Source organism: Haliaeetus albicilla, chromosome 4, assembly GCF_947461875.1.
Source record: "Haliaeetus albicilla chromosome 4, bHalAlb1.1, whole genome shotgun sequence".
NCBI lineage: Eukaryota > Metazoa > Chordata > Aves > Accipitriformes > Accipitridae > Haliaeetus > Haliaeetus albicilla.
In genome coordinates, this window is record NC_091486.1 from 19,152,645 (window position 1) to 19,168,894 (window position 16,250).

At 46.2% G+C, this 16,250-nt stretch overlaps 1 protein-coding gene across 2 annotated transcripts in view; it reads left to right on the plus strand.

Moving 5' to 3' along the window:
- The window catches only part of LOC104319894 (unconventional myosin-X), a 104,516-nt gene that overhangs the window by 59,756 nt on the left and 28,510 nt on the right, over nucleotides 1-16,250 (plus strand). For both annotated transcript variants that reach the window (XM_069781215.1, XM_069781216.1), the window contains 4 exons: nucleotides 1,318-1,424; nucleotides 5,735-6,040; nucleotides 10,209-10,248; nucleotides 11,729-12,520. In XM_069781215.1, coding sequence (XP_069637316.1) covers nucleotides 1,318-1,424; nucleotides 5,735-6,040; nucleotides 10,209-10,248; nucleotides 11,729-12,520 — 1,245 coding nt within the window. The remainder of the gene's footprint in view (nucleotides 1-1,317; nucleotides 1,425-5,734; nucleotides 6,041-10,208; nucleotides 10,249-11,728; nucleotides 12,521-16,250) is intronic.

Here is a 16,250-nt window from a genome sequence, read left to right on the forward strand (position 1 = left end):
GAACACTGGACTAAATGACTGTTCAAATCTCTGAACATCCCTCTGGACTCTCAGCATAGCTGCATGGATCCAATAAATTTGTAAGGAGTTTTTACTGATTAATGTAGTTCTGCAGATTGATGAGTGTCAGCTCACAGCCTGTGTTCGTGGCAGTGCTTTAACAAGTAGGGCAGCACTTTTCTAGTGTAGTCCATTCTGCTGCTGGCCCTGGCAGTGATTTAGCCAATGTCAGGCAGCAGGTCACACGAGCATGGCCATATGGCAGTTGCTGCTGGGACTGCAGCTTGTATGGACATACCTTAGCCAACTTACTCTAGGGTGGGTACCGCTAGCCACGCCATGGAGCTCCATGCATGCTGCAGTCCATCTCAAAAAGCAAAGCATTTATTTCAGCAGTTTGTGCCGAACCCTGTGCTAACATAGTGCAAGCCAGCTGACTTAAAGTAGCTCAGATATGTCAGCTCAATTCCTGTAAACATGCCCTTATCTTGCTTGTATCTTTTTTGTCTCCTAAGATAGCACCGTCATCCCTCGCGCAAGCGTTTAGCACTGAACAGAGGTTTGACCTATAGGTGATGGGAGATGCTTGAGAATTAAAATGCTGGACACTGAAGTGCAACCAGTAATACTTGGAGACCTCTCCCATCGGGGCTCAGTTCCCCCTAGCGCATGCTGCGCTGCTGGACCTCTTTAGCACAGAAGCATCTCCACCTCAGAGTTTCTGGCGCTTGGCGGAGGGCTTCGGCTCCGGCGGACTGCGGGTAGGCTCAGCTCTGCACCTCAACAGGGCTTTTAGCTTTCCAACTGTCTTCCATTCTTAGGATTGCCGTTAAGGTTGCTTCCCGGAGTCTAGAAACGTAAACGCTCCTCTCTTTCCTTGAAACGCGGAGGAGTTTCTTTGCAAAGTATTGAATCACGCCAGCAGGTATCGGTGCCTGCTGCAGGGCGGTACTGGCGTGTGCGGGGAAAGCTGTCGGCTGGGAAAGGGTTAATCGCAGGCGCAAGCCCAGGCTCTCCTCCTCCCTCCTCTTTCCCTCCTTCCTCCGCTCCCTCCCTCCCTCCCTCTCTTTTAAGTCTTGACCACGGAGTGAGGGAGGCGGGGGTTGGGCGCAGAGTTTGGCTCCCGTCGCTGCAAAACTTTTTCCCGGTGCTCCGAGCACCACGGCCCCCCCGGGGCGAGGCGCCGAGGCCGGCGCGGGCGCCCGGACGCCGAGCGCGCTCCGCGCTGGTCAGCCGGGGATGGAACCTCCCGGCTCTCCCGGGGACTGACTTCTTTCCTCTCTTTGTGTTTATTGAAACTCCTCCCCGTGGCGTCAGGTTTTCCTGAAGGAGGCTCTTGAGCAGAAGCTGGAGAAGGATCGGGAAGAGGAGTTGAGGAAAGCAGCTATAGTCATCCGGGCCCACGTCTTGGGCTACATGGCAAGGTCAGTGCCGGGGGCTGCCCCACCATCCCTGTGCTCGTGTGCCTGGGTTGCCCCGACCCTCTGCTTCGCTCGCTCGTCCCCTCGCATCCCTCCCTTCTTCCCCTCCTCTGTGCCAAGGAGAAAGAATATAGCTGCCCTCCCTGCCGGCATCGGTCCCGCTGATACCTTTCTGCACCTTTGCCACCTCTTCTTCAATTCTGTGCACGCTTGCACCCTCCCTCAGAGCTGCTCGGCAGGCTTCTGCGGGGACCTCTGTACCCACCGCTTGCCTCCGATGACACCTTTTCCTTGCCTTCAGGGCTCTCCTGGCCGGGCCCCACCTATGCTTTGGGTCCCCTCCTTTTCCTTACGCCTGTCAACTCTGTTCTCTGCTCCCCCTGCAAGTCGCTTCTTCCTCACTTGCAGCTCTGCCTTCGCTCACCCTCTTTCCTCGCCCTGCCTGTTTGCCTCGTGATCTCCCTCTCCTTTTAATTAACTCTTCAGAATTGGTTTTTGGCCAGCTTTGCACCAGTAATCTCCCCTTGCCGCTCCCTTCTGCACCTGACCAGAGGAGGGTTGGGAGAACCAACTGCAGGCAAACCGCCCCTCCTCTGCCCCTCGCAGTCAGTGTAACAGCTGACTCCTTAATGGCTGTGGCATGCACACTTAATCCCAGTAAGATGCTCTGTCCTGGCTGGTCTCTGCTCCAGACACCTGTCAGTCAGGGGTGTGAGGAGGTGAAATCCCTGGCCAGCAGAGCTGTTCCAGCAGGCACTCTTCTTAGAGCTCCAGTTACACCAGGTAGCTCATTTTGCTTTGGGAAATGTGTGCAAGGGTTGCACCCTGCCTCGCCAACATGGAATATCAGCAAAATACACATTTGGTCTCAGGGGCTTTTATTCATTTATTTATTTCCCTCTAGGAAGACAAATGAGCTAGCTCTATTGTTTGTACATGAGACTGCAAATTCTTTGTGTCAGGGCCTCTGCTCTATTTTACTTTACGTCTAGCATGTGGAGAGAGGGATAGGGATTAGCACAGGAAAATTGATTTTTCTGGGAAACATCACTGCAGGCGAACTGGATTTCTGCTTTTCTGAGTTCCTGGGAAGGTAGCTGCTGCCCTGCAGGGCTGCGATGGAGACAGTGTTGCAGTAATGTTCCTCTTGGCTAGAAATCTTGTGGTCCTCCAGTCTCCACAGATCTGAATTCTTCCTCCCACGTGTTGCTCTTGTGAGTCTCATCTTTAAGAACAAGCTGTGCTTCTGCAGCCAGAGTGGAAATCCTCACAAGCAGCTGGAGGTAACTGGACTTTGCAGGGGAGGAGAGCAGGGAGCGAGGAAATAGCTAGGGAGGGAGACTGGAAACTTTTCTGTGAAGAGTTTCCAGTTGCACTGCACCTGTATTGGAGAAGGTCCAGCAAGAGGGAGTTCATCGGGGCAAGTGCTGAAGGGTCTGTGCAGAGTTGGGCAGAGGTCAGGAGAACCAGTGTGTGCTGCCTTAAGCTTGATACCATTTTTGTTAGTTTTGCAAGTACAAGTGTATTTAAATTCATTTGCTCTCATGCAAAGTAGGTTGGCGAAGAAGGGTACATACGCCACAGGAAGGATTTTACTGGTTTCTCCCCCTTTGTGAACTTGTTCTGTGAGCCTGGAGAACCAGTCCTAAGGGTGAGAACGTTTTCTTTGCTCTCATTCCCTGCAGCCTAGTATCTCTGACTGATCACTAAAAGGTGAGACAAGAAAATCAAGCCCATTGAAATGACCCCATTTTTTGTAGCTAATCTGTGGAACTCTGAGCTGCAGGTAACAGCTTCAGCAGCTAAAATACACATAACTGTTCCCAGGCTTGCAGGATCCCTGTACAAATTTGGCTGTGTCCCTGGATTCTGCAGGACCTTATTGCTCAGGGAAGAAGACAGTAGGAAATTACTCCATAGCCCTGTATTCTCTAGTCCTTGGAGGCATGACTGCTAACTACAGCTCATCGACAGGATAATTAACTAAATTCCAAATGCAGCATTGGAGCCTTGCAGCCACCCCGCCTTCTCTTGTGATATATGGTCGGGATGTCTCCCAACTCCTCGGTGTGGCCTGCAGGTTGAGTTTCTTTGGCCGGTGCAAGGGGGTGAACGGAAGGCTGAAAAAGGGGAATGAAATTCACAGCCTGTGTGCAGCCATTCCAGCTGAAGGGCGTCTGCAAGCTTGGCTGCGGTCATGAGGAATGAGGGGGCACTTCAGCCTGGCAGATTAGCAGGCAGAGCCGGCCTGTAGCTGGGCAGGGCTTGGCACATGTTGCACTTGAGAGAGTTTCTGGCAGATGCATTTTGTAAAAGTCAGAGTGCCCTTTTTGATGCACTTACATCTGCCTTGGCAGAGAGTGCATGTGCAGCTGTTCACACCCCATGTGCAGGGCACAGGGAGGACAGAGGGAGCAGGGGTGAGGGGACTGCAGCCCAGGAGCAATTCATCTAAAACCTCCCGCTTCTTATCACCTCTTCCCTTTCCTCTTCTTTTTCTCTGTGCTTCCTCCCTTTGACTTAATACTTATGGAAAAGAGCATGACCTCTGCACACTACTGCTATTAGCATCCCTCTCCTGACTTTCTTGACTAGGCTGACGTATTTGATGTGCAGGGAGGTGGCAAGCTGTCAGCATGGGTCCCTGTTGCCATTTGAAGGGGATTTGATTGCCAGGAAGGGGATTTTGAGGTGTGTCTTTTCCTCAGGGGGTTGCAGAAGGTCTGTGGGAAGGATATGTGAGAATACTGTGCTATTTCCAGTGTGCTTTCTAGGACTCTAAGACTTCACAGGATTACTGTAGCCTGCTGGCCCAAGATCCTGTCTAACGGCCCCATAGAATTTCCCTCTGCAAATTCTAGTTTGGACTAAAGAAGTTTTTAATTTGAATAGTACCAATTAAGGTGTCTAAATATATTGATTACTTTAAAAAAAAGTCTGCTTATTTCCAGCCTGAATAGACTTCAGCTTCAGGTCAATTAAATCTTGTTATGTCCCTGTTGGATAAATAGAAATGCCACCCAAAAATGTGGGTACTTTGAGTGGGATCAAGCCTTTCCTTAGCCGTTTCTTTCTTATGGTCATGGAGCATGTGCTGTCTTTCTATAAGCCAGAATTTCTGGTTCCAATCCTGCTTCCTTAGAAATCACTTGAGGGTCTAACGTTGTTCTTGAAATGGAGGGGCTAACACTGAACACAGGATAAAACTAGCAGTGCAGTCCCCTTCTACGCAGTATTGCTGCTTGCAAGTATTAAGAATCCCAGTAGTATTTTTTTCTATAGAATTGTGATGGGCGTTTGCCTTCACCTGATGATCTGTGGCCCCAAAATCCTTTTTTGACTTGTTGCTTCTTAACAGTCCCACATCAGGTATGTTTGGCCTTTGATTCTTCAATACAAGACCTTATGTTTGGCTCTTTTGGATTGTTTAATGTTTGCTTGAATCTAGCTTACAAATTGATCCAGATTACTCTGTAATAGTAACTCTTTTGTTATTTTCCCAGTTTGTGTATCATGTACAAACTTCCACTGGTTAATTTTTTTTCAGGTCCTTGATAAAAATGGTCTGTAATGCAGAGGCAAGAACTGACTTTTCTAGAACTTCACTAGACTACAGAAATACTGAGTGATGATTCTTTTCTTTTGGAGCCCTACCATGTTTTTTGAAGTGCTGCAAAGTTGATTTTGATATCGTTACTCTTTAAGCAAAATGTTGTGCAATATATGTATATGTTTACGGCAGCCTGTTACAATGTTACATTCAGCAATCAATATTGTAGTGTCACTGTGTTTTCCCCCAAACAATAGGAGATTAATGTGACCAGATTTATTTTTGCCCCGCTTTTTGCCTTTCCTGGAGCAGTTTGCTTTTGGCCACTTAAAAGATGGGGCAATACGGGACTTTGTTCTCATGTGGTAAGGCCATTTGTATGTTTTTATTATAAAAAATCCACACTGAGTGATTATGCTAATTGCACAATGAATGTATGTACGTATGTGCAATGCAAGGAGACTTTGGGCCAGTGGACCTTCTCTTTCCATGTGCCAAACATCTGCCCTTCATCCTCCCAGGGTCTTCATGAAAGTAGGTGCTCACGGAAACAAACCAGTGGTAGATAGAGGAGTGAGAACAGTGAGGAGAATATGATTTATGGGTAGTGGCAGCAGAGGAACAGAAATTGTGTCATTTCTGAGCAGTATTTTTCCAAATCCGTTTTTCTGTGGCTATGGTAAGATTGGTCAATATACCAGGGCATGAGAAATGCAAAGCGTGTATTCCTCATGGCGCATTAAGTGTCTGGTTCTGTTTTTAGGAAGAAGTATCAAAAGGTGCTAGCCAGTGTTGTTATAATCCAAAAGAACTACCGAGCATACTTTTGGAAGAAGAGCCTGCTGCGACTGAAGGCCTCTGCGATCACCCTGCAGAAGCACTGGCGTGGCCGCCTGGCTCGCAGCCTCCACCAGCACCTGCTGCAGCAGGAGCTCAGGCGGAGGCAGGAAGCGGAGGAGAGGAGGAGGCAAGAAGAGGAAGAACAGATCAGAAGAGAGGAAGAGGAAAGACAATGGCAAGAAGAGGAGGAGCGTAGGAGGAAACGGGAAGAGGAAGAGGTGAAGGAAAGGTACAAGATGGTATCTTGCGCTCATAGTTCCCTAGCACTAAAGCTGCTGAGGTGTAAAAGCGGGCCTGGGGCGCTGGCATGATGGTAACGCTGGCACAGCAATGGCATGAGACAGCGTCCCAATGCCAGGGGCAGAGCTGGGGTGGGCTGTGGGCAGCTTAGAGTAGAAAAGCAGTGTGGAAAAGGAGTGTCCTGTTTCCTCTAGGAAAGCTAATCCTGGTGTATTTTTACCTCCATTGAGTGTTTTTTTGCTCTGGAATGTACATGAAAGGAGGCTGTTTCACTGATTGGGCAGACATCCATAATTTTCTTGTTGCCTTTGTGACAAGTTTTATGCAGTCTTCCAAAATCTGGAGGGATTAGCAGTGTGAGAAGGTACCAGTATCATGAGTCTCGGTGTGCCCAGTAAGCTGGGTCAGAGAGCAAGATGGGCAGCGCACCTGTGCTGCTACTGCAGTTCTTACACTCATGAGAATGCACGTGTTCTCCCTGTTCCTGCTGCTGTGTATCTCCCATCAGGGATATGGATGTGTCAAGAGATCAGGAGGGGAAAGGAATAGCTAATGTCACAAAAAGAGGCAGCCTGTGAGCAGTGACAGTATACCTATTGAGAATCCTGCACCTTGTGCATCATTTACTGTTCGCTCCGTGGCTACCTACAGCCTATCCAAACTGGGTTGTCTCTCTTGATAATCTTTTGTTTTATGAAGCATAAAACTTCAACTATGAGATTATTATGTAAGTTTGAACAAATAATCCTGTGGCATTTTAAGTTTTTCATAACTAGTTGGTTACGTTTCTTATAGGCTTTTGTTACATACTTATCCTGAATTTGGATCTTGGTGGACTAAGGTGTGTGACAAGCATCAGAAAATTCTAAGGTTAGAAGTACGTCATAAGGAAAAGAGATGGCCTGCGGTTTCACTGGAGACAGTAGGGTGATGTATCTGCTGGGACAAGACATGGAGTCAGTGACACCAATAATGGAACAGTTTGGTCAAGGAATTTGTTGAACAACACTGAAGGCTCCATTTTATCAATGTGTCAATTTTCAACAACAGCCTCATCAGCAACATGAAGCTGTGCAAGTTCAGAATGTCAGTAACTAGTTTGCAGTTATCAAATGCTACAGATGCTCTCTCAGGTCTAAAGTCCTCACTGTACTAAGTAGAGCTTGTCCCTGCCTCGTTTTAGATAAAAGGACCTATTTAGCTTATTTGTTGTAGTGTTTTTCTGCCCCTGCCCTTTAGTTCCCAGCCCATGAAAGATGTGTTGAACCCAGCATCATTGTAGAGAAGTGTCAGTGTTTCTAGAAATCAGGTCAACTGCTCATTTTGCTTTCATTTTCTACTTGATGTCAAATGGCTTCATTCAGAGTGAGTAGCCAAAAAGGTACTAGCAGACCAACTTGGCTAAATCCTGAACTTCCATTTGACCTCAAAAATGAGGTGGAAGTCCACAGAAATTGCAAAATGGCTAATCTGCTGAGAACAACAACAACAAAAAAATAACAAACCCGAACACATGCAGAGACAAAATTAGAAGGACCAAGATGCAACCTGAGCTATAACGAACGAAAAGTTGGCATGCAGTTATTTTGCATACACTGGTTGGAAAAGGGAGACATGGAGTGATTTGGTCTACTGTTCAACAGGAAGAAAAAATTATAATGTTGAGAAAGCTGAGGTATTTGATGCTATTTTTATTTGTCTTCCCCAAAAGGCTTAACTGTTGGACACTAAATAAAATTAGCACAGATGTGCAAGAATTCAGAACCTAGCAGGGAAATAAAAGGTTAGAGAATGCTCATATGAATCGGATTACAAAGAGAACGCTCAGATAAATCAGATTACAAAGAAATCACCCGGACTTGGTGAAATTAATGTTTGAGTACTTCGAGATCTGGCTGAAGCAGTTTGAATTAATAGCTATTCTCCTTCTCCTGTTTTGTGGATAGCAATAGAGTTTCCATAAAACTGGAAAATTCCAAACGTAGTGACCCCCTTTTAAAATGAGAAAAGGAAGAATGAGGGAATTGTGGACCAGTCAGCCTAACCTCAATTTCAGGAAGATACTGAAACAAATAATCAAATAGTTGTAAATGCTTGATAGAGTTAAGAGCCAACGTGGACTTCTGAAGAACAAACAGCATTAAAGTTACTGGTTTCCTTCTGTGATAGCTTATGACATGCCTTGTGGATAGGGAAAAGCCATAGAGGGTAGGTAACTTGACTTTGGATAGGCAGAGGGTAGGTAAGGGCTTTGACATGTTTTGACAATACTCTTAAGACACCATAAGGAATGTGGTTTGGAAAAAAGTACGTGAAGCAAGACTAGGATTTGTGTTTTTACTGCATTGTATTATTGCATTTTAATTAGTAAACAATAGTAGCTTTTTGTTAAATAGGAGAGAACTCTTGAATGGGATTCTTCTATGGTCTGTGCTGGATATGGTACTAGCGCGATGTTCTCATAATAAGTTGGATGAGGAAATATGAATATCCTTGTTAAATTTGCAGATAAAACCATCTGTTGAGGGGCTGTAAGTATATAGCTAGACAGGATTACAATTCAAATAATTTTGGCAAATTAAAGAAATGGTCTGGAAAACACAGGATAACTTTCAATATAGACATATGCAGATTACAGTTAGGAATAATCAAATGCACAGAGAGAGAAGGAGGAATGCCTACTTCAACAGCAGGAAGAAGGTCTGCAGGCTAAGTTGAGTATTAGTCACCGGTGTCATGCTGTGTGAGAGGAGAGAGCAAATGCTGTCTATAAACAGGATTGTTTCTGTTAAGATGTGGGGGTGATTCTTCTGTTCCGCTTGGCACTGGTAAGGCTTCAGTTGGAGTACTGTCCCTAGTTTTGGGTATCACATTTCAGGAAGATGGATGGAAAGCAGCAAGAAATATCAGAGGTCTAAAAAATGTGAAGAACAGTTGCAAGAATTAGTGTGTAGATTGTAGGTGGTATTCCTGATTTGTTTTAAAATGGCTCTGCTTCTTGAACCCTCTTATCATTTAAGGCAGTTGTTTAACTCATGACTACTGTTAGAGATCTTTCAGTAGAGCTGGAACCATCTGGATCTCACTTACGTCAGCTTTCATTTGGAAACATTTCCTGGATTTTTTTTTTGAGAGAGAACGAGTGCAAGAGTGAGAGCTTTAAGGACTTTGTGACTTGCAGCTGCAATTTAGAATTTGGCTGGGAAAAGCCGCAGGGCCTGGGAAATAAATATTGTTGCCCTCCTGTTCTGCTTGGGTTGAATTACAGACTTGAAAGTTACCACTGCCAGTCTGCATTTAGCTGCGCAGTGGTTGCCACAGGCAGACTCTTCCATCCAGCCACATCCTATCCCTGCTCCCTATGTATGACCCTGGCATTTGTCTGTGTACTAGTTCTGTTGCTTGTAGTGTGCTCACTATGGAGAAACTGGCCATAGTGACAGTTTTCCCTTGGAGTACAACCTTTTTGATCTGGGTGGAGATGCAGCACTGTGAGAGAGTTTTTTTCCTCTGCTCATGTTTACTAACAAACTCTGACTCTTACAGCCTTTACTAGTAAACTAGGTTTTGCATGCCACTGAGAAGTTATGCAAACTGGGGCATCCAGGTCTTCAGAAGAGAAAGTCCTCAGCTTAATCATTTAACAAAGTACAAAAATTTGATAACTTTTGGGGGCTTTAATACAGTAAAAGAAAATGAAACACAAATTCAATGCTGGTATTGCAATAATTCTGTCCTGTTTAAAAAAAACCAAACAAACACAGTTTCCTGATTTCTGTCAATTATGCATGTACAACTTCATTTAATATCCATGGATGTATAGTGCTTAAGAAGATTATGTTTACATTTTTCATGAGTCTAACTGATCTGTCTTTCTGTCATTGTTTCCAATGTCCTTCCTAATGTGTTCTAACTAATCCAATTTCCTGATTGATCTGAAAGTTAAGTACATGCGGAAAATCTGTTGTATCCACAAAGGTCATGCCAATCACAGAAAATTGGATTTTTACTGAATTACAAAAGCTTTTTGATCAGTCTTACAACAGGTATCTTATTTTAACCTTACCAATGGAGGGATGATGCGTCCATGTAGTTCTGAAAGCCTCATGTAGGAGAACTGGGTCTATCTCTGACTATCATGTCTTGTTTTTGAACAGAGAAAAGGAGCAACTGAATGTGCTACTCCAGGTGGCTCAGGTAAGTTTAACAGTTATTCTTTTTGTATGACTTCTCCTGAGTATCTGTGAAGGGTCCTTCATTGCCTATGGTTCGCCTGGAGCTAATATTGTTATTGTGGCAACACTATTTAAGAAACAAGCTTTGTTCACTCAAAACCTGCAGGTGTTTGGCTTTGGCAGAGGTGCATAGAGTTAACAAGGTAGGGTTTTTTTCAATGCTCATGTACCAGCTTGCATATTTCCTATTTGAAATTTCTGTATTGAACATCCAGCATCGTTTTTTACCTCTACTGCTTGAGCTTATTATATGACCTTGTGATGTGCTACACTGTGACACAGTCTGACTTGCTGGATTGTTGCCTCTAACAGCCGAAATAAGAGTGCAGCTGGCTGCTACCATGGCTAAAATAAACCCCTTGTAACTGATCTAATTGTTGGTACTTGATATATCAAAGAGCAGACCACCTACCCTGAGGTGTGTGAAAACAGCTGTGTATCTTCTTATTTCTTTCCCAAACCACTTGTTCCCCAGTTACAGGCCAGCTCTGTTTAGGAGAGATGACAGATTATAGAAATGCATTCATCCACAAGTAAGAGTCAAGTAGAGAACAAGCAACAGAAAGGATTGTGGCTTAAATGGGCCAATTCATTGGCTGCATTGTCATACTCCTATCAGGAAGTACATGAAATCCTTTTGGAATTTATTTTTGCTTTTTCTTCTGTGTGCATGTTTTCAACATCCTCTGTGGAGGGGAGGGTGGCTTTATCTTACAGCTAAATGTCAGTGAAAGTTACTAGTATCTTCCATCTTCTAATTATTGTGTACTTGCTAGAAATTTCCTGTTACTTCATTGTGAGGAAGACAAACTCTTCAGCAACCAGCTGCCATCCATCCAGTGATGCCAAAGAATGCCAAGAAATTCTGGGTGGAGTTTTGATGGGGTTGGAGTGGATACATAGAGTCGTGCTTCATTGCAAATATCCCTTCCAGACCTAGATTCTGATGGTCAGACCCCCAACTCAAGAAGCAGCAAACTCCCCAAATCTTTTAATTAATTTCTGGGAAATCCTCAACTCTTAAGCAGGCTATGGCTGTATATATTAATATATAATTACTTTCTCCTATACATGTGTATGTGTGTGAGATAGTTCAAAAAGAGAGGACAGACTTTCAGAATGCTTTTATCCGAATTGTAGTGTACAAAGGGGCTGTAACACGAGCAGCAGAAAGAGAGGCTCTTCTAAAAATTCACTGATCCCAGTGAGCTGCTTTGTATGATTCTTAAAAGAGGTAGGTTGCTCAAAAAAAGGAGGTACCTGAAGGTCCAGTAGTTCTACCTTTAGCTTTTACACCATGGATGACTGCAGGATGCTTAGAGTCATATTTTTGCAGATGGGAAGTACAAGGCAAGCACAGGAGATAGGAAGAATGAAAGGTCCAGGCAAGGAACACATATAGGTTGAAGAAACTGCTTTAACCCTATTATAAATTCTTTAAGGTGGAAGCAGTAAAGACTGAGGAGGTAGATATTCCCCTGCAAGAAGAAGAGAGACGTCAGATGGAGGAGATCTTAAGACTGGAGAAGGAGATTGAGAAGTTGCAGCAACAGAAAGAGGATCACATGTCTATCATCTGTGAAAACACCAGGAATGAAATCAATCGGCAGCGAGAAGAAGAGATCCAGAGGCTGGAAAAGGAGGCATCTAGGGTTGCCCAGGAGTTCTTGGAGCTGCTGGATTTTGGCAATCTGGATGAAAGTGTGCAGAACTTAGAGCGCTCACTTTCTAGTGAGGGGACACTCAACATTGACTGCAGCCTGGTGGCACCACTGGCTGAAGAAGAAGTGGATGAGGGTTTTCATGCTGATGATGAAGGACGGCCAACTTCCAGTTTGGTGGTCTTGAATCAGCACGGCACAAGAAACAGCGATAACTACTCAGAGGAAGTTGCAGATACAAGCCTTTCACTTCTCCAAAGGGAAGTGGGAGGGCTTGTCCCTGCTCCAGGACAACCTGTGGAAAGAACCACTAGCCCCAAGGAGCAGAGAGCCCTCTCTGAGCCAGCAGAAAGCATTTACAGCACGGTCACAGATAAGCAGAGGAGTAACAGCGGAGAGGTGGGAGAGCCAATTTACACTTCCCCTCCGGATGTGGAGTCAGACTACGACCATGAGGAGTTTGATGGTTGTGGAGATGCAGGTAGTGCCTCAGCTGAGCCTCTGAATGGTGAGGAAGGTCTGAGACACTCCCATGGTACCAGCCTGGACTCCAACCGTGGCAGCCTGGACTCGGTAAGAATCCCTCCCTTCACCTTTCTGGACATTAGCCTGACTTTGTTGATATTTATAACATCCTTGCCGCCTTACTGTATGCCTGCTTGCTGTGGGTATTTTTACTAATGTATAACTCTCTCTTATGTCAATAATCAGCTTGAAAAAAAGGGAAGAGTCATAGATAGGCTGAAGGCCAGAGGGCTTGTGACTGTCTGTCCTGGGTTCAGCTGGGATAGAGTTAATTTTTTTTTTACAGGAACCTGGGAGGTGGGGGGCATAGCCGGGGCAGCTGACCTGAACTGGCCAAGGAGCTATTCCATACCATGTGACATCATGCTCAGTATATAAAGGGGGAGCGGGCCGGGGGGTGGGCTCTTCTTTTCGGTGGGGGAAGTGGCAGAGCGTCGGGTCCCGGGTGGTGAGCAGTTGCACTGTACATCACTCTTTTTGTATACTTTTTCATTAGTACCGTTGTTGTTGTTGCAATTTCTTTGTGTTGTTCCAGTAAACTGCCTTTATCTCAACCCTCGAGGTTCCAGGTTTGGTTTTTTTTTCTCTCCTCCGTTTTCCCCCCATCCCACCGGAGGGGGGCGGGAGGAGTGAGCGAGCGGCCGCGTGGTCCTTTGTTACCGGCTGGGCTGAAACCACGACAGTCCTTTTTGGCGCCCAACGTGGGGCACGAAGGGTTGAGATAACGACAGATCTGGCCAGAGCGTGTTGAAACAAATTTGTCATACGCATTTCTTATACTAGATAAATAGATGTTAGTCACAATGTTGATTCAGCTGTTTACATGGTGGCGTTTTGTAAGTTCTTATATGCTTTATGTATTGCCTGTAGTTGCGTATCTCATCTCTGGGAGAGTGATTGGGATTATCATTTTGCTGTACTGGGCAATGTCGACTTGTGAAATGATTACATCACTGGTCATGAGGTTAAGCTGTTATCTGTATGAGGCAGTGATATCATTTCCAGACTTTGGGCACCTTCTGTCGGATTTTATTGGTAATTACACCCAACCCATGGGGAAGTCAGGGGGGGATACTTCCCCCCATCCGTTCCCCTCCCTTTTCTCTTTCCAACTAATTACAACAGTTTTCGAGAATTTTGAATATCCTTGGGATGCGCAAGCCTGTGTGCTGTTAGTGCTATGCCTCCTGACTATGTTTCAGGTCTTGTCTAGGGCGACAAAGAGGCTCTTTAAGAGTACCACCCAGAGATCTGTCCCAAAGCTGGATATTTATGGGTGGCACGGCGTGTGGGAGGATGTGGGCAGGTATCTAGAGAACTTCTCACCTCCAGTGACTTGGAAGTTCACTCCCGAACAACTGCAGAACCCTCATGAAGTGATAGAATTTTTGAAAGGAAAATGCTGTGGCTATCCCAGAGACACACAACTCACTACACTGTGCTGGGCCCTGGCCGGTATCTACCAAACCCTGCTTGATACTATGCAGCACCCCCAGGGGGAAAAGGGGGAAAAGATGGAAAACAAGACAACATGCACCGTGGCTGCCCCAACCCCGACAACATGCACCGTGGCTGCCCCAACCCCGACAACATGCACCGTGGCCGCCCCTACCACGACAACAGGCACCATGGCTGCCCCTACCCCGGTGACAGATACTGCCACTAAACCAGAGAACCAACCTGTGCCAGTATCAGTTGCCCCTGTACAGAAAAAGAAACACACAAAGAAATCAGTTCGCTCAGTGAGAGATGAAGATGAACCAGGGTCATCGCGAGAACAGGAGGAAGAGGCAGAACCTGAAATAATTACCCGATCTCTATCCCTGAGTGAGTTGCGTGACATGCGAAAAGATTTTAGCCGCCACCCAGGTGAGCACATTGTTACCTGGCTGCTCCGATGCTGGGATAATGGGGCTAGTAGTGTGGAATTAGAGGGTAAGGAAGCCAAGCAGTTGGGATCTCTGTCTAGAGAAGGGGGTATCGACAAGGCGATTGGGAGAAAAACACAAGTCCTCAGCCTCTGGAGGCGACTTCTGTTAGGTGTAAAGGAAAGATACCCTTTCAGGGATGAAGTTACATGTCACCAAGGCAAGTGGACCACCATGGAGAGAGGTATCCAGTACCTGAGGGAATTAGCCGTGCTGGAGGTGATTTATAATGATCCAGAAAATGCGCAGTCACCCACAGATCCAGATGAAGTCCAATGCACACAACCGATGTGGCGGAAGTTTCTACGAAGTGCACCACCAACCTATGCCAACTCATTGGCAGTAATGTCCTGGAAAGAAGGCTATGGACAAACGGTGGATGAATTGGCTGTCCAACTCCGGCAATATGAAGGAAGTCTCTCTTCCTCCCTACGGGCCTGTGTCTCAGCTGTAGAGGAATTGTCCCGAGAGTTCCAGCAATTCAAAGTAGATATGTCCTCCTCCTCACCTGTACAGGCCCGCATTGCAGTTATTGGGAGTAAGCGTTCCTCTGCCCAAGAGAGAGGAGAGAGAAAGTACACACGACGGGCTAACCTGTGGTTTTACCTGCGTGACCATGGAGAGGACATGAGGAAGTGGGATGGAAAACCTACCTCAGTCTTGGATTCACGGGTACGGGAGTTGCGAGAAAAAGCAACCAGAAAAGAAGATTCTTCTTGGAAAACTGCTGCTCCAGTTTCCCGTGAGCAGTCCCCCGGGCGCAGTAGATGGGCCGATCTCATTTCTGATCCTCTTGAAGGGACTTCTGATTCACATGTGCAAAAAGTGGGTAACAGATATTCTAACCAGGATTAGAGGGGCCCTGCCTCCAGCCAGGTGGAGGAGAGGGACAACCGAGTCTACTGGACAGTGTGGATTCGATGGCCTGGCACGTCAGACCCACAGGAATATAAGGCTCTAGTAGACACTGGTGCACAATGTACCCTAATGCCATCAAGTTATAAAGGGGCAGAACCCATCTGTATCTCTGGTGTGACAGGGGGATCCCAAGAGCTAACCGTATTGGAAGCCGAAATGAGTCTAACCGGGAATGAGTGGCATAAACACCCCATTGCAACTGGCCCAGAGGCCCCGTGCATCCTTGGTATAGATTATCTCAGAAGGGGGTATTTCAAGGACCCAAAAGGGTACCGTTGGGCCTTTGGTATAGCTGCATTGGAGACGGAGGAGATTGAACAGCTGTCTACCCTGCCTGGTCTCTCCCAGGACCCTTCGGTTGTGGGGTTGCTGAAGGTTGAAGAACAACAGGTGCCAATTGCTACCACGACGGTGCACCGGCGGCAATATCGCACCAACCGAGACTCCCTGATCCCCATCCATAAGCTGATTTGCCAATTGGAGAGCCAAGGAGTGATCAGCAAGACTCACTCACCCTTTAATAGTCCCATATGGCCCGTGCGGAAATCTAATGGGGATTGGAGACTAACAGTAGATTATCGTGGGCTGAATGAAGTCACGCCACCGCTGAGCGCTGCTGTGCCAGATATGTTAGAGCTTCAATATGAACTGGAATCAAAGACAGCTAAGTGGTATGCCACAATTGACATTGCTAATGCATTTTTCTCCATTCCTTTGGCAGCGGAGTGCAGGCCACAGTTTGCTTTCACTTGGAGGGGTGTCCAGTACACCTGGAATCGACTGCCCCAGGGGTGGAAACACAGCCCCACTATTTGCCATGGACTGATCCAGACTGCACTAGAAAAAGGTGAAGCTCCAGAGCACCTGCAATATATTGATGACATCATCATATGGGGCAGCACGGCAGAAGAAGTTTTTGAGAAAGGGAAGAA